General features: G+C 54.0%; 1 protein-coding gene across 1 annotated transcript in view; it reads left to right on the top strand.

Moving 5' to 3' along the window:
• The window catches only part of Kcnk3 (potassium two pore domain channel subfamily K member 3), a 38,408-nt gene extending 22,177 nt beyond the window's left edge, over positions 1 to 16,231 (top strand). Inside the window, exon 2 of the mRNA XM_052746068.1 lies at positions 12,861 to 16,231. Within this exon, the coding sequence (XP_052602028.1) occupies positions 12,861 to 13,798 (938 nt within the window). The 3' untranslated portion in view covers positions 13,799 to 16,231. The remainder of the gene's footprint in view (positions 1 to 12,860) is intronic.
• Positions 16,232 to 16,561: the final 330 nt, after the last annotated feature.

Below are 16,561 nucleotides of genomic sequence, written 5' to 3' on the forward strand. Positions count from 1 at the left end.
TGTATGCTTGCTTGTTCTCGGCCCATTCTCTGTATGTCTACAGTCTGGGATCAGCCCAGGGAATGGTGCCGCCCACAGTGGGTGAGTCTTCCTACCTCCATCGGAGGAATCAAGACACTCTTCCAAAGACATACCCACAAGCCAACTTGATCTAGTCAGTCCCTCAGTTAGACTCTCTTCCCAGGAGATTCTAGATTGGGTTGTGTTGACAATGAAAAGGAACCATCACTCCTAGGCTGTGCTCTGGCCAGTGGGCTTCCTTCCTTCCTTCCTTCCTTCCTTCCTTCCTTCCTTCCTTCCTTCCTTCCTTCCTTCTTTTCCTTCTTACACTCCACCCTCCACATTCCCAGCTGCAGCCCCAGACTCCACACAGAGGGGAAGGAGAGGAAGCAGAATTCAGGCCATGCCTGGGCCCTAACCACCTCTCCGAGCCCAGAAGTGTTCAGTGCCACAATACACTAGTAGCCCACTTGCCTCCCACAAGACAGACAGAGTGAAGTAAAAGCAGCTTTACTCATGGTGAGGAGTGACCATGTCAGCCACCGTCACCAAGAAAGGCCAAGTGTATAGGGGGGTGTGGGGAGGATTCTCAGGGGCTGAGAGGAAGGCTTCTTAGAAGAAGGCAGTATAGGAGAGGTGGGATTCACACAACCAGCCCCACCCACATCAATACAGGAGGGTTGCTGAACAAGGGCAAAGCATGAGAGTGGTCTTCATGGACATTCGGTTCACCCAAAACTGTTCTACAGTTAAATTCATTGGTGTTTTTTTTTTTAATGGTCAGTGGCAAAATAAACGAACCAAAATAACAAGAAAGGAAGTAGAGGCTGAGAATGGCCTCAGACATTGACCTTGAGCCAACATATAATGACATCCAAGACCAAGCTACTATGCACATGGGCTAGATTTCACCCTGACCTGGGAACTGCTTACAGGTGTCCAGGGCCACCTCCAGAGGGCACAAGAGCAGGAGATGCTGAATTCCCAGCCACTAGAGGTTGGCAAAGGTGTTGTGCCTTCTGACTCCCTGTCCTGGCTTCCTGGTCCCACCCCACCTTCAGGGGATGGGTCCCCATCCCTGGCACAGACTCGGAACTTCCTAGGGCATCTCTCCGCTTTTTGGTCTCTTCCCACCTGCACCCTGGCTAGTCTGTTCTCAAAAAAAGCACGACTTGGCTGTCCCATTTCTGCCTCCTACCTCAGCACTTAGCCGAGTGCCTGGTACAAAGTCAGAGGTGCTAGAGGAATGTTGGCTCAGCTAATCAATTATAGCAAGCGAAGAGGATGAAGGCATGCCTGTCATACCCGTTTTCCACCTGATCTTCTTGAGACTGACCAAGTGTCACAGCCTTCTGGGGTGCCTGCTTCCTGCCCAGCCTCCCCAGGTGCCCAGGTTTCCTCTGCCAGAGGTCAGTGTCTTCTTCCAGGACTGATCCTGAGCTCCCCAACAATATCAGCCTCCTGCTCTCTGGCTCAGGCTGGTGGTGGAGTCCTTGTTAGCAACCCAGTGCAGGTGGGGAAGCGGAAGAGGGAGGAAGAGCTGTTGTTAGAGGTAGTGCCCGCGGCTTGTCCATCCCTTGATGCTGCTTCCCCAGAAACCCTAAGAGGAGAGTTCATGAAGGTCCCATTCAGATGTCCCATGGACCCTGATCCTTGACCCCAGAAGCCCAGGAGGTCATTGATATGAGACACAAAAAGAATAGTGTGTGGCCTGGGAAGAACGGGCTCTGTCACTGACCTGGATGGCCTTGACAAATTATCCAGCCCTTCAGCTTAGCTTCCTTCCCTGGAAATCCTGGCCAACTGCCTTCCAGAACTCACCATCCATGATGCTAGCATCAGCTAGGCAGGCCACGGTGCCAGGCCTGAATGCAATCCTTGACTGCCATTCACTAGCGGTGCATGTGGGGGAACGGGGGAGCAGGGGAGGTGTTATGAAAATCTTCTATGCCTCCACCACCACCTCCACCACCTCCACCTCCACCTCCACCTCCACCTCCTCCACCACCACCTCCACCTCCACCTCCTTCACTACCTCCTCCACCTCCACCTCCACCTCCACCTCCTTTACCAACTCCTCCACCTCCTCCACCTCCACTACCTTCACCTCCACCTCCACCACCAACTCCTCCACCTCCTCCACCTCCTCCACCTCCATCTACCTCCTCCACCACCTCCTCCACCTCCTCCACCACCTCCTCCACCTCCACCTCCTCCACCTCCATCACCTCCACCTCCACCATCTCCACCTCTACCATCTCCACCTCCACCTCCACCACCTCCACCATCTCCACCTCCACCTTCACCTCCTCCACCTCCACCTCCACCACCTCCTCCACCAACTCCTCCACCTCCTCCACCTCCACTACCTTCACCTCCACCTCCTCCACCACCACCTCCACCTCCTCCACCTCCACCTCCTCCACCACCTCCACCTCCACCACCTCCACCTCCACCTCCTCCACCATCTCCACCTCCACCTTCACCTCCTCCACCTCCACCTCCACCTCCTCCACCTCCACCTCCTCCACCACCACCTCCACCTCCACCTCCTCCACCACCTCCACCACCACTACCTCCACCTCCACCTCCTCCACCACCTCCTCCACCTCCACCTCCTCCACCTCCACCTCCACCACCACTAACTACCTCCACCTCCGCCACCTCCACCACCTCTCCCTCCACCTCCACCACCACCACCACCACCGAGCCCCACAACTAGGTAGGATCTGGAGGCAAAGGAGCAAAAGGACAGAAGACTCAAGGGCCCTGAAGACAGGTTTCTAAGACTAGGAGTAGGGATGGAGATCTGGGTACCTTGGGGCTTGGCAAGCAGTCAGAGACCTGGGACCAACAAGACTTCTCCTTGGCAGCTGCCTCCCCACAACCCTGAGAAGCTGCTGTGAAGGGAGGCTGTCTAGGGGAGCTGGGATTTGAACCTCTGGCTGCCCCCCACCACCTGCTTCAGCTGAGGCACTGTTACTACTCAAAGCGAGCCAGGAAGGCTCATCCATACTCTTCCTCTCCCACACATTTGAACAGTGCAGACCAAGACTGTGATCTGATTGTGCAGCCAGAGACCCAGTCATTGCTTTGGGCACCAAAGAATCCCCTTGGCCCTTGGGTAACTGCCACTGAGACCACTGCTGTGTCTTTGGTTTGGGGTTAGAGGTTGTGGCTCCTATGAGAGCCTAGCACCCCAGGTTCTGAGGAGCCTAAGAACATCTCCCCTAGCCTCTTCATATCCCATAAAAGGCACTCAGAGCCCAGGGAAGATCAGGTCTTGCCTGTGGCCATGTAGTATAGCTGTCCATCTGGCCATAAAGACAGGTCTATATCATGACACCTGGTACAGTGGATGGCCTAAGACAAATGCTACAGGCCTGAGGTCAGTCAGCCTTCCCAGGATCCCCAGCTGTCCTTCCATGTAGCAGTCTCCCAGAGCCTCACACTACATCCAGCCTCCCTATCTTCAACCTGTTCCAACCTCAGAGATTTATGCAGAGGCAGCTCTGTGCCAAGCTGCTTCCCAGGCGTGAGGAGGGCATAAGGCACAAAAGACACAAAAGCGCCTGCCCTGGGGTAGCTCACAGTTTAGTCCTGAACACAAAGGCATCACACACATACACTGTATCCATTCCCTCTCCTTCCTCCGCTTCCTCCTTTCCCTTCCCCATTCCTTCCTCAACCCCTGAGTTCTCTGCTCCCCTCTAGGTCAGGCCTGAGCACTTGTCAGCATAGGTCCTCCTATGCTGAGGACCCCAAGCTCCCAATCTCCCACAGCCACGCCCACTCCCCCTCTACCCAGGGATGTGAGGAAATTTACAATGATATCTCTTTGGGCATTTGTCCCTTTCCTAACTCAGAGCTGCCAAGGGCTCCTGCATTGTCTTCCAGGTAAGAGTCTTGCTCTGCACATGTTAACCCTTGCCCACCAAAACAACTCTCACTTTTCAATCAAACTTCCTGCTGCAGGAACATCAGGAAGATTTTGTTGTTAGATTTTTTTTTTTTTTTTTTGCCATTCTGACTAGGCCCACACAATGGTGCACACTGGTAGTCCCAGCACTCAGGAGGCTGAGGCAAAAGAATCACTTGAGCCTTAGGTGTCCCAAGCCAGCAATGTGGTAAGACCCTGCCTAATAATATAAATTGTTATTGTTACTATTATTAATGCATTTCTACCACTAAAAGTAGTAGAGGGTTGGGTATATAGCTCAATGGTAGAACATTTGTTCAGCATGTGCAAGGCCCTTGGATCAACCCTCAGTACTATAAAAAAAAAAAAAATCATAATGGATGTTTTGTAGAACATGTAAAACAGTGTGAAAAGGAAATTAAAATCAATAATAAGCTCATTATTTATGGATAAACTCTGTGAGTTCTCTGCTATATCTCTAGCTCTTTCCCTGTGTGTATGCATATGCACCTTTTGTCTTTATAGATTTAGGATAGGGTCCCACTACACAGAAAGCATTGTGCCTACTGTTTTTTGACATAATACAGTGGTTTTCTATGTAATTAAGAGACTCCTCAGGAATAGCACTTTAATGGCTGCGCAGTATTCCACCCCATAAATATACCTTAATATGTTTAACTAAACCCTATTGGTGAACATTTGGAGTGTTTACAATTTTTCACAATGAAAATGCTGCTATAAACATCCGTGTTCATAAATCTTTGCTCCGATCTCTGGTTATTTTCCCAGCAGAGATTCCTAGAAGTGGTACCACCGGGTCCTGGGTAGATGCATTTCTAAGGATCTTGCTGTGTGTATGAAACTACTTTCCTGGGAGACTCTGCTGGTCCCTACACATTGGTGACAGTGCCACCAGGGCCATTTTCTCTGCCCCTAATGTTTCTTCTTGTACATCTTAACTTCAACAGCTCCCCCTATGGGAACCTTCAACTCTTCAGAGATCAGGACAAGTGCCACCTCTTTGTAGTTCTCCATGACACCCCAGCTGGGGTTCTTCACCTCCATCCCTCCTTCTGCTCGTTATCTTAATCACTCCCCAAATTAGCCAACTCTGTCATATCTCTCAGTAGCTAGTGCTGTAATTACCTTTGCTTTGGGGAAAACAAGGAACCTTTAAAGTGTTCCACCGCAGGGTTTCATCTGATGTACTTGCATGTGGACAGTGTCTTGAGATCAAGGACCTGGGTTTGGTCATCTGGTCTACCTCTCCTGGCTGTATTTCCCAAGCTCGAGTGTAGCCCAACCGCAAGCCAGCCTTGAGTTGAAGGGCATTTTTAACCTTGCCTTTACTGTTCCTTGGCCTGGTGGAATGGACAAGGCTGCACCCCTCTGCAGCATTGGGAAAGGCAGAGAGGATAGACCAGGATATTCAATTCCTCACTCTGCCAGTGACTTGTGGCATGGATCTGGTCCTCTGCTTCTCTCTAGGCCTTAGTTTACTCCTCTGAAAAATGGGTAAGTTGAACCACCCAAACCCCCACACTGCAGCACAAACCCCTCTTAAGGACCCTACTTGACGCCTCTGCTCTAGACCTATGAGGCCCCTGGACAAAGCCAGCCCTGGGGGGGTGGATGGCCCAAAGGAGTTGGGCCCTGAGGCAGGCCTGGCTGCAGGCCAGACTGTGTCTGCAAACACTGACCTTGGCTGCTGCAGGGATTTTCCATGACACCAGCACCCTCCCTCTCAACTCCCCCATTCCACATGGGCCTGGGAGGTTGGGGGCGGGGCACTGGAGCTCTTCTGCATAAGAGGTGGCCAGTCAGTCACAGGGACAGACACCTGTGGGTGGGAGACAGCTCGAGAGTGAGGGGGAAGCCAGGGAGTCAAGAAGGGTCAGTGAGACAGAGCTGCTGCTGCAGAGTGAGGGGCAGCCGTTGAAAACGGAGATGCTGAGATGGGACGAAGAGACCCTGGGAAGGGGCAGGGCGGAGAGACGATGAGATGGGCGCCTTGTTGCAGAACTGTCCTTCCAGGAGTTCTGGCCTGGAGGGTGACAAGCCCCAGACCCAGTTCTGCATGCTCATCCCCAACCCCGCCCAAGTCCTTGGAGCCCTGGTGGCTTCTCAGACCTAGCTTTTGGCTGAGCCGGACCTACAGCAGTGGGATGCCTTTGGAGCCTAGAGTTGGCTTCGTTTTGAGGGGAAGGGGTTAGAGCAAGGGCCAGGGCTGTGAGTCAACAAAAGATCCTAAGATGACTGACCCTCCTGGAAATTAAGAATTTGCAGGGAGGCATTTGGGGGTCACCATCACAGACTGCACAGACTCCAGAGCCTTTACCTTCTGGAACTTTGACTTTCTAGATAGAACAGCAATTTCTGATCAGCTGCCCTCCCCTCCTCCCCCCCGCCAGGCCCTGTGCACGACACCAAAGGGACTTGCCACTCTGTGGACTCCACCAATGAAAGAGGGCACAAAAAAGGAGGGCATGAGCAAGGCCCTCCTGGTACTTTGAGGAAGTCCTAGAAGCTTCTTAGACAAGATGGTGTCTGAGAGGATCTTCCAGAGGAGAGGAGAGCACCCCCACACACACTCTCTGCAATGTCCACTAGGCCAGCTGCCCCTCCCGGTGCCCTCAGAGCAGGGCCTAGGTACCAGCGCCACACACCTTCCATCTCATCTCCTTTCACACACCCATTCAGCTCCACATTGCTGCTGTCACCAGACCTCCAGCCCTTCAGGAGGCACAGCCCCAAAAGTCACCTTTTCCCGGTGCCCGTGGCTCAAGCCTGACTGCCCCTTTCCACCCACAGGCAAGTGGCCCTTCAGGTATCCCTTCTCCAACCTGCTGGAGTAGGCCCTCCCCAGAGCCCCACACTGCCCTCCTTCTGCTCAACAAGCCCAGGCCACACCCCCTTCCAGGCCATCCTCTCTTGCCCGACCCCCTCGTTTCCAGCCTCAACCCAGTGTGCAAAGCCTTCGGGTGTCTCAGACCCCAGGTCACCTCATTCATCTTCCCCTTGGGACAGACATTAGCCCTAGCCAGGGCCGTATTTACTCAAGATAAGCGAGTCTGCTGAGAGACAGAGTACAGCCAGGAACCGCCAAGGTTCTAATCGGCCCAGGGATGGGGATCAGAGGCTCAGAGTCAGAAAATGGCCTAGAAGAAGGACCCCAGAAGTTCTCGATGTAACAGAGGAGTGCTTCCCAAACTACGCTCAGAAGAACCCTTGTTTATCAATACGCACTGTGAGAAAAACGTTCCATGGCCAATTATGTGAGAAACATATAGCACATTCTCCACCTCTGCACAGGAACACAGACTAGTATGACCCTGTGACAATGAAGTCACATGATGAAAAATCCTGCTTAGTCCCTATTTTCCCCAATTTAATTGAGCCAAACAACCCTTTTCTTATCCGACCCTTAACATACCATGGCACTGATATTTGAGGAAATGAACCTTTAAGAAATACTGATCACACAGCGTTAGTGTTGAAAGGAATGTCAATGGCTGTGCAATCTTGGGGGCCCAAATATATTCACAGTCACATCTCAAGTCTACTAGTTCACCAAATCTCCACAACAACTATATGAGGTCCATACTTCACTGTACCCATTTCGTAGACGAGGAAGTTGAGGCTCCGTGGCTCACGGAACCTGGCCAAGGTGATGAGCTGTTGGGCTGCAGAGCCTGTGGTCTTTGTGTGTCCCTGAACTGCAGATTCCCTGCCTCGCTGCAGCATTTCCAACGTACAAGGATAACTTCATCCTGTCTCACAGAATCAATTATCCCATGCTCATCTGAAGTTCTGATTGACAGGTGGGTTCTTAATTGATTTCGATGGGGGAAATAAACTAATTAGAGTCTTAACAATCATCTACGTGGCGCCTGTTCCGCGTAGTAAAACAGCGCATTTGATCAACACTTCACAAATGGAATCTTTGATCCTATGAGTGGGTGGGTGAACAGAGAAAACACTAAACGACATTCAGAACAGAAGAAAAAAACAAAAATAGGTAGAGAAGGAACCAGGGACGGGAAGGGACAGGCCAGGACACAAAGCTAGTCCTCGCCAAGCTCAGGGCAGACCCTAGCCTCCGGCCTTCCAGTTCCCCACACTTTGCTCCACTGAAGCTGTGGCCAGGGGCCCACCTTGGGGCCAGCTAGGCCAAGGGTAGGAGGCGGGCAGCAAGCTCACACACTCCCAAGGCCAGTGGGGAGCAGGTGGCCAAGACCAGGCTATTACCAAGCCTTTAGAGTTCTGCTTTGAGTACAGGGAGCCAGGCCACTGGGAGAAGAGACCAGTAAGGGGGGTATGGGGGGAGGGACAACCCCTCCAGGCCCTACAGGTCGCTAGAAGCCAGAGCTACAATCAATGTCTGAGTCCTTAACACCAGGAAGAAAAGAAAACAGAGGCCTGAGGCTTCCAATGCCATCTTTTAGCTTCCTGCTGCCCTAAAATATTTATACTAATAATTAACATTTATGTCCAGCCATGGCTTCCTTAGTCGAATTCTTTTTTAAAAGAGTTTTATTTTTTTAATTACATATACTTAGTGTGTGTGTGTATGTGTGTGTGTGTGTTCTATGGTGTATGTGTAGAACTCAGAGGAACTTGTGGGGGTTGGTTCTTCTTTCTACCATGTGGGTCCTAGGAATCACACTCAGGTCACTGGGGTTGGCAGCAAATGCCTTTCCCCACTGACCCATCTTGCTGATCCCGGTGGTTTCTGTGCCCCTAGTCAGTCCCGGACCCACCTCTTAGTGAAGTTGCTTCCCCTGACGACTCGCCAGCCCTGGCTGTGACTGAACATGTTCAGCAGCGGCCAGAACGCAGTTTTAGAAGCGAGTGTCCTGGGCACTTGCAGCCTGCTCACGGCACTTACCAGCTGCAGGTCTGGAGCATGTTGCTTTCTCTTTCTGCTCCTCTGTGGCTTATCCATACAACACCAGGACCGGACCAAATGACCACTAAGCGCCTTTATTTACATCTGTGGTGGATTCAGGATGGGAGACGGGAGAGGAGGAGAGCCCTGGAGGGTGCTCAGAGAGACCGCCACCAGAGTCTGTGTTCAAGATATGATGAGTTCTGGCTGTTTGGCCCAACAGGTACTGGGAGAAGGTACCCAAAGCATCAGCCCCAGAGAATAACCCCTGTGTGTGTTGGTACCCAGAGGAACTGGCAGAGCCCCTCCCAACCAGAGGCTTGAGGAGGCAGCAATGGGTAATTCTTTTTACCTTCTCCCTTAACCAAACTAGGCACAATGCTGCCCCGCTGCAGGGGGACAGGGTTGGCCAAACTCCCGGTGACTTCCCAGAAGTCCAGGGTCCCCTGGGACTGACTCCACCCTAGCTGGCAGTCCTCCAAGCAAGGCACCCACGTCAGCAGGTCCTCGTGGCTCCTTTGCCCTTTCACCCAGTGACAATAAGGCAGACAAAGGGATGGGCATGCTCACCCTCGGCCCCAAGATGAATAGCGTCTGTTTCCAGGGCATCTCCCCGGCAGCACCCTCCCATTTCTACTGTGCCTCAGCTGGCTTGAGACAGGGCCTCGGGCTGAGGCTTCACATGGAATGCGCGTCCCTCTGGGCCTCAGTTTCCCTTCCTGACATGCAGTGGCGTGAATACAGAGTCAGAAATGCCTAGTGGCCACAGCCACCTCAAAAGGCCCCTCCCAACTTCTCAATCCCAGCTGTAAAACAGAAGCCAGTCATGGGAGTGACCTTGGGGGACGTTAGTGAGGGCAAAGGTAAATTTTTATCCTAAGGGTGACAGTTTTTGATTAGTGACCCTGACTTGTGGTAGGGAGTGAGGGCCAGCCTGGCCATCTGCCCCAAAGGTCAGGCACTGGCTCTGCCCCTGGTAGGAACCTCTGGTCAGGCCTGGATGAGTCACTCGATTTAAGAGTCACCAAGTTGGGGGTGTACTTATGATTCAAAGTAAGATCTGAGCACCGCCCCTCTTGGGGGTAGGGAGCTGGGCAGAAGCAGAAGGATGGAGGGGGAGGAAGCACCGTGGGGGAGGGGCGGGCAGCTGCACCTCTGGGTGCCAGGTGAGCCTCCAGGGCAGTGCCTGAGGGCCATAGCCAGCAGGGTGGAGCAGAGAATGCCAGGCAGGTGGGCACTAGGTTTTCCTGAAAAGTGTGGTCTTTAACGGAACCCAGGGCAAGTTGGTAAGCGGTCGAGGGGCCATATGAAAGGGTTCCTTCATCTGGTGGTGGCTATGGATGGCTCCTCCCACAGGGCCCTGCTTCTTGGCCTGTATTCTCAGGTGCTTTCCCAAGGGCCCCTGCCAGTTCTGCACTCTACAGGTTCCAGAAGACACCCCGCCCTCCCAAGCATTTGTCTCCTTTACTCCCTGGGGCAGATCTGATAGGTCCCCAGGGCATGGAATAGCAGTTTTAGGTCCCCACCCGGCCCCCAAGTGCAGACAAGGCAAATGAGCCCAGAGACAGAAAGAGATTAGCCCAGTGTCACACAGCTGGGGCCGTATCCACGTTCTGCCCTGCCCGTGGAAATCTGCCCCCAGTGTCCTGTCTGGGGTGGGGGTCCATATAGTGTGTGCTGCTGGTCTGGGGGAGAGGGAAGAACAGGACAAGAAGCCACTCTAGCTGATGGTTGGTTGTCTAGCTGCCCGGCTGTCGAGGTGAGTTGTGGTCTGGCTGTGGGGCCAAGCTGGCGGGCACAATCTGTTCTCACACTGCCAGGGTGCGGACAGGCCAGGCACAGGCTCCGTGGCTCAACCGCTCAACTGCGCAGCCTCTGGCAGATGAAGGGACACAGCCACTGGCCAGATGCCGCACCAGGGGGCAGGGGGGGCAGGGGAGTCATTCTAAGGAGTCCTGAAGCCTTCACACCCCAAACAGCTGTTCCTAGACCTCTCTGAGCTTTAGGATTCTGATGGCCCTAGGCTGGCAGAGATGGTTCTACTGGAATGCAGCTGCTCCCAAGCCTGGAGATCTCCTGGAAACGTGAGAGTTCTCTGCCACCTCCTTCATTATTAATCAGGGAACTATTGTTGGGCATTTGAGACGTGCCAGGCTCTAGGCTAAGTGCATCACATACATCATCTCACTCATTCCCCCAAAGTTCTTGCTGCGTGTGACATATTTAGCCCCATTTTACAGATGGGAAAACTTGCAAAGCTCATAACATCCCGGCTTGAAATGTAGTCGTGAAGTGTATTTGGGACTCCCTTGGAAGGCAGAAGTTAGAGGGGACCATTATAGTCTCACCAGGGCTCCCTCCCAAGTTGATGCTTAGTTTTATGTAGTTGGGGGCCCTAGAGGTCACAGATGAGCCTTCTCAGGACCACCCAAATAAAGCACTAGGAGGAATTCAGGAAGACTGCCTGGAGGAAGCAGCGTTTGGTTGAGATTCCCTACGAGTCAGAAAAGAGGAAAACTTGGAAGCCCTGCCCACATTCTTTCAAGCTCATAATTATCTCAATAAAAGCTGAAGTGTTTATGCTCTCTGGTCTGATTGGAGAAGCGAGTGCCCAGAACAGAAGATTTCATTTTCAAATAAAGAGACATGATCAAAGACAGAAAGTCATTAGTTCAAGGTCACAAAGCCACAAGTAACGAGGCCAGAACTTGTGCCCAAGGCTTCTGGTTCCCATTCAGGGTCCTTTTTGCACCTCTCCCAGGCAGCCAGGAAGATTTTGTTGTTATTGTTTTGAGAAGGGTTTACTCTGCAGCCCGGACTGCCTCTCTACCTCTCACTCTCCTGCCTCAGCCTCGCACACGCTGAGGCTACAGGCATGCACCACTACACCCAGTTCAGGGTAGAATTTCTGGTAGTCATTTGATGATCAGCTCAGAGGGGGTGGATTTGACTCCGCCTGGCTCACAGATGGGGAGAGTCCATGCAAAGCATGGAGGGTAGACATGGGAGAGGAGAGGACCTCTAGCTGGCGACAGGAACACACCTGAAGGACACTCAGGACTCCTGCCTTGCCAAGGGCAATGTCCCACCCTCACAGGGACAGAGCCTACTTTTGGACCAAGTCCCATGGGCAGATCTCAGTCCCAGGCAGGGTGGAAAACCTGGAGTACAGGTTCATGCTACCGTGGTGAGGGAGGGCACTGCTGGGCCAGTATCCCAGGGAAATTGCAAGGTCCCAGTAGCCATCACCCACCCCACCCTGCCCCACCCTGCCCCAATGAGCTTTGACTATAGCAGGGAAACCATCAAGAAGCAAGAAGCCATGCATGCCTCAGTTTCTCCCCCTCCATACTGCATCACCATATCAGAAGCCATTCCATCCCACCATCTCCCCTTACAGCCATGGGCACTGAAGCCCACAGAGGACAGGGAGCATGGCAGAGCCCACAGGTATTAGACAGGAAGCCAGCTCTCAACTGCCTGCCTGCCATTCCCACACATCAGCTGCTGGTGGACAAACTTCCCAGCAAGTACCAGCAGCCAGCTCCCCTCTCCCAGAGGCATGAGACATCCGTGTTTTCAAGAAAACACCAGATTCAAGTTCAAACTCGGACTGCTAAAACTTCTCGACAGTGTGACCTGGAGAGTCGCTGACTCCTCTCCGCCTTCTGGGATTATCATCCAAGTGCTTCCGGTGATACAAAGGGTTTGGCGCCCAAAGCGCGACAGGACACGGATGTGCCCGTGTGTTGAAAGGCAGGCTCAGTAGCCAGCTGCGGTGGCAGACGTGGTGGTACATGTCTGTAACCCTAGCACTTGGAAGGCGGAGGCAGGAAGATCATTGTGAGTTCAAAACCAGCCTGGTCTACATATTCAGAGATGCAAGCTATCCACGGCTCCACACCTAGCAAAGAAAGAAAGAAGTGGGGGGTGGGGGGTGGGGGAGGGCAGGTCGAGAACCTGCAAGGTGGGGAGGGAAGGGGGCAGGCAGAGGAGGAGGGACCCCCGCCAGGCCAGTCCCACAGTGTATGCTTTCTCTCTTCTCTCTCACAGGCTATGGTCACGCAGCGCCCAGCACGGACGGTGGCAAGGTGTTCTGCATGTTCTATGCGCTGCTGGGTATCCCGCTCACACTCGTCATGTTCCAGAGCCTAGGTGAGCGCATCAATACCATGGTGAAGTACCTGCTGCATCGTGCCAAGAAGGGGCTGGGCATGCGGCACCCCGAAGTGTCCATGGCCAACATGGTGCTCATCGGCTTCGTGTCGTGCATCAGCACGCTGTGCATTGGCGCCGCCGCCTTCTCCTACTATGAGCGCTGGACCTTCTTCCAGGCCTATTATTACTGCTTCATCACGCTCACCACCATCGGCTTCGGCGACTACGTGGCGCTGCAGAAGGACCAGGCGCTGCAGACGCAACCGCAGTACGTGGCCTTCAGCTTCGTGTACATCCTCACGGGCCTCACGGTCATCGGCGCCTTCCTCAACCTCGTGGTGCTGCGGTTCATGACCATGAACGCCGAGGACGAGAAGCGTGACAAGGAGCACCGCGCACTGCTCACGCACAACGGCCAGGCGGGGGGCCTGGGGGGCCTGAGCTGCCTGAGCGGTAGCCTGAGCGACAGCATGCATCCCCGCGACCCGATCATGTGCCCGGCGGCCGCGGGTGTGGGCGTGGGTGGCAGCGGCTTCCGCAATGTCTACGCCGAGGTGCTGCACTTACAATCCATGTGCTCGTGCCTGTGGTACAAGAGCCGCGAGAAGCTGCAGTACTCCATCCCTATGATCATCCCGCGGGACCTCTCCACGTCCGACACGTGCGTGGAGCACAGCTTCTCGTCGCCGGGATGCGGTGGCCGCTACAGCGACACGCCCTCGCACCCCTGCCTGTGCAGCGGGACCCAGCGCTCGGCCATCAGCTCGGTGTCCACGGGCCTGCACAGCCTGGTTACCTTCCGCAGCCTCATGAAGCGCAGGAGTTCGGTGTGAACCACACGGCCAGGCCTGCAGCACCTGTGAGCCAGCGGGGTGGGGGTCCTGCCTGCAGATGCCGCAGGAGGTGACCAGGAGGCCCCACCCAAAGACGCCTTCGGGCCCGTGGGATGTCCCCAGCCCACCACCACCACCACCTCTATTCTTCCCCTAGCCCCTAATCTCCAACTGTGCGGGCTTGCACCAGCCAGCAGGAGACCGGGCTCTGAGGACCCCTGGAGCCCGATCAATTCCGAGAAATGTGAAACTTGGGAGGTGGGGAGGTGGGGACCGCAGCCACTAAGAGCCTTTCAGAAATCTGAGAAGCTCTGCAGTCCTCAGAGGCCCTGCTGGGACCCAGAACCCTTACCTCCCGAGGGGACTTCTGTTCTCGGGTTTTTTGTTTGTTTGTTTGTTTTTTGTTTTCTGGTTTTGTTCTGTTCTTTTCTCTTTTTTTTTTTTTTCATCTCTACTTATACCTCCCCTGGGTTCTCCAAAGCCCACAGTGTCTTTGTCCAGGTCACCCCCCACTCAATCCCACCTTGCTCTCTCTCATCTCCAGTCACATCTCCCAGCCTTCCACTACCTTCTGTGTCTTTTTTTTTTTTTTTGCATGGCTATGCAGTTATGGAAGAAAAAAAAAAAAAAGGAAATCCCAGCGGTCCCTAAAGCTAGTCCCCAGAGGGCAGGACAGGGGAAAAAAAAAAAAAAGTGGCAGGCCACAGGAGTTAGAGCACAGTGAGCACAGAGACTGGCTTCCAACTCTGCAAGGTGGCGACATCCTTAGGTGAGCTGCCTGGGGTCTGATGTCATGCTCAGGGCTCCGGGGAGACTCCAGCCTTCAGGATTGCCCTTGGAATCTGAAACACAGACTCCCGCTTGCTGTCTGTCCCTGGCTGCTGTTACACGGGCTGCTCACCTATTCTTCCATTTATAGTGATTTTTTTCGCACCGGAAACCCTGTCCTACCTACATTCATTTGAGTGTACTAACACTCGGGTTAGGTCACCTGGGCAGTTCTTATGGCCATTTTTTTTTTTTTTCAGAAGAGGAAAACAGGTAAAATTACTTGCCCCAGGTGATGCAAGTCTTGAAGGGGAACAAGAACCTGCAAGCTTGTTCCCAGCCCAAGTGCTCTTCTTTCTGGCCCAGCCTACTCTCAGAAGCAACAGGCAGCACCCTGGCCTTGTGTAGGCAGCTGGGGCTTAAACTAGAATCAGAACCCCCGTCAGAGCCCCTCTGCCGTGGCTCTGCCTCTGCTACTCTTAGCCCAGAGACTGCGGCTCTAAATGGACCCTTGTCTCTGTTCACAAGCAGGGAAGTCCTTGGGACCGAGGTAAGCAGGACTGAGTCTCACGGACTAAAAGCCAGGAGTTGCAACTCTGAGAGTTCAGGGATTGGGCCGAGCAGCCCAGACAGCTGGCAGGTGTATCCTGGGACATTATCCCTGGACTAGAAGCCAGGATGGGTACCTGCATCCTAAGTTGCTAGACTAAGGCTTCCACGATAGCCAGGAATGCCCCTCTAGGGGAGAGAATGTATTGGACTTTGGTATGCCCTCTACCTCCTCCACCTGCAACCCAGGTATAGGGGGTGGCAGACTCTTGGCTTGCTACTGGGAACAAGCTAGAGGTGGGTAGTGCCCAGGGCAACAGAAGGGTATGTGTGGGGCTGTGGGTACGGCTCAGAGGTAAAGCACTTTCCTAGTGTGCTTGAGACCCTGAGTTTCATCCCCGGCACCAGGAAAAGGGGGAAGGGAACACCCCCCACCCCCCACCCCACCCCCGCCAGCTGCCTTCCACTCACTGTTCCCAGGCCTAGCTCCATATTGCTGAGTAAGGCCAGCCTGACCATTTGGCAAGCTAGAGAGAGAGCTCCACCATGTCCTCCAGGCCCTGGCGATCCCTAGGTGGAAGGAATCTGACCTCTGTGTATCCCCCTGTCCTTGTGGAAGAGCTGGCCCGTGTGCCAAGGGGAGTGGGACCCAGGAGCTGGAGAGGTGCTGTCTGTGTTTATGTTGGGGCAGGGGTAGTGCTCGCTGCCTCTGTCCTGTGTGTGACCCCGCCCTCGAGGGGTCAAGTCCCGTCGTCAGATCCGAGGGAGCCACAACCAAAGTCACAGAGATGGTGGGGGAGGCGGCAGAGTGGCCCTAGGGTTCTGAGCATGGGGGACTGCTTGTCTCCTGTAGGGTCTTGCCTAGGGAACTAGAAAGCCACTGTCACTCCCTGTCTCACCCCCTCCCACTGCAGGCAGCCTTTCTGCTTCCCCAATGCCTTATGCCTGGGCACACTGCCACAGAATATGCAATATGTGTGGGTGACATGCCCCACACCCACCCGGGCAGCCCCTAAGTCCCCAGGCTGTGGCTGCCCTGGCCCCCCTCAGCAGCTCCTGCCCATCTGTCTTCACATTGAGAATGGCGCCTAATAAATGCTGTCCATGGAGACCAGGCTCTGGTTCCCGCTCCTCTGTCATTGGTCACCTCAGTTGCTCAAGCCTAGCCACTCACTCACCCTGCCCCACCAGGGGGTGGGGGGGCGGGGCTGGTGGATTCCCCTCAGGCTGATCAAAAGTGCTTTGGGAGCCTTGTGCAGAAACCCGGGAGTCAACCCTGGCTTCCCTTGGTAGTTTCTCAGAAGATCCGATCTCTTCGGTCTCATCCTGGAACAGACTATGATGAGAACAGGACCTTAGAAATGCCTGGGTCCTGTCCCCCTTCTGTACATAAGTAACCTGAGGCCAACAAGGACAAGTCACTTGCCCTGAGTCACACAGCCTGTG

This window comes from Peromyscus californicus, unplaced genomic scaffold, assembly GCF_007827085.1.
Source record: "Peromyscus californicus insignis strain IS unplaced genomic scaffold, ASM782708v3 Scaffold_1__1_contigs__length_55948999, whole genome shotgun sequence".
In the NCBI taxonomy this organism is placed as follows: Eukaryota; Metazoa; Chordata; class Mammalia; order Rodentia; family Cricetidae; genus Peromyscus; species Peromyscus californicus.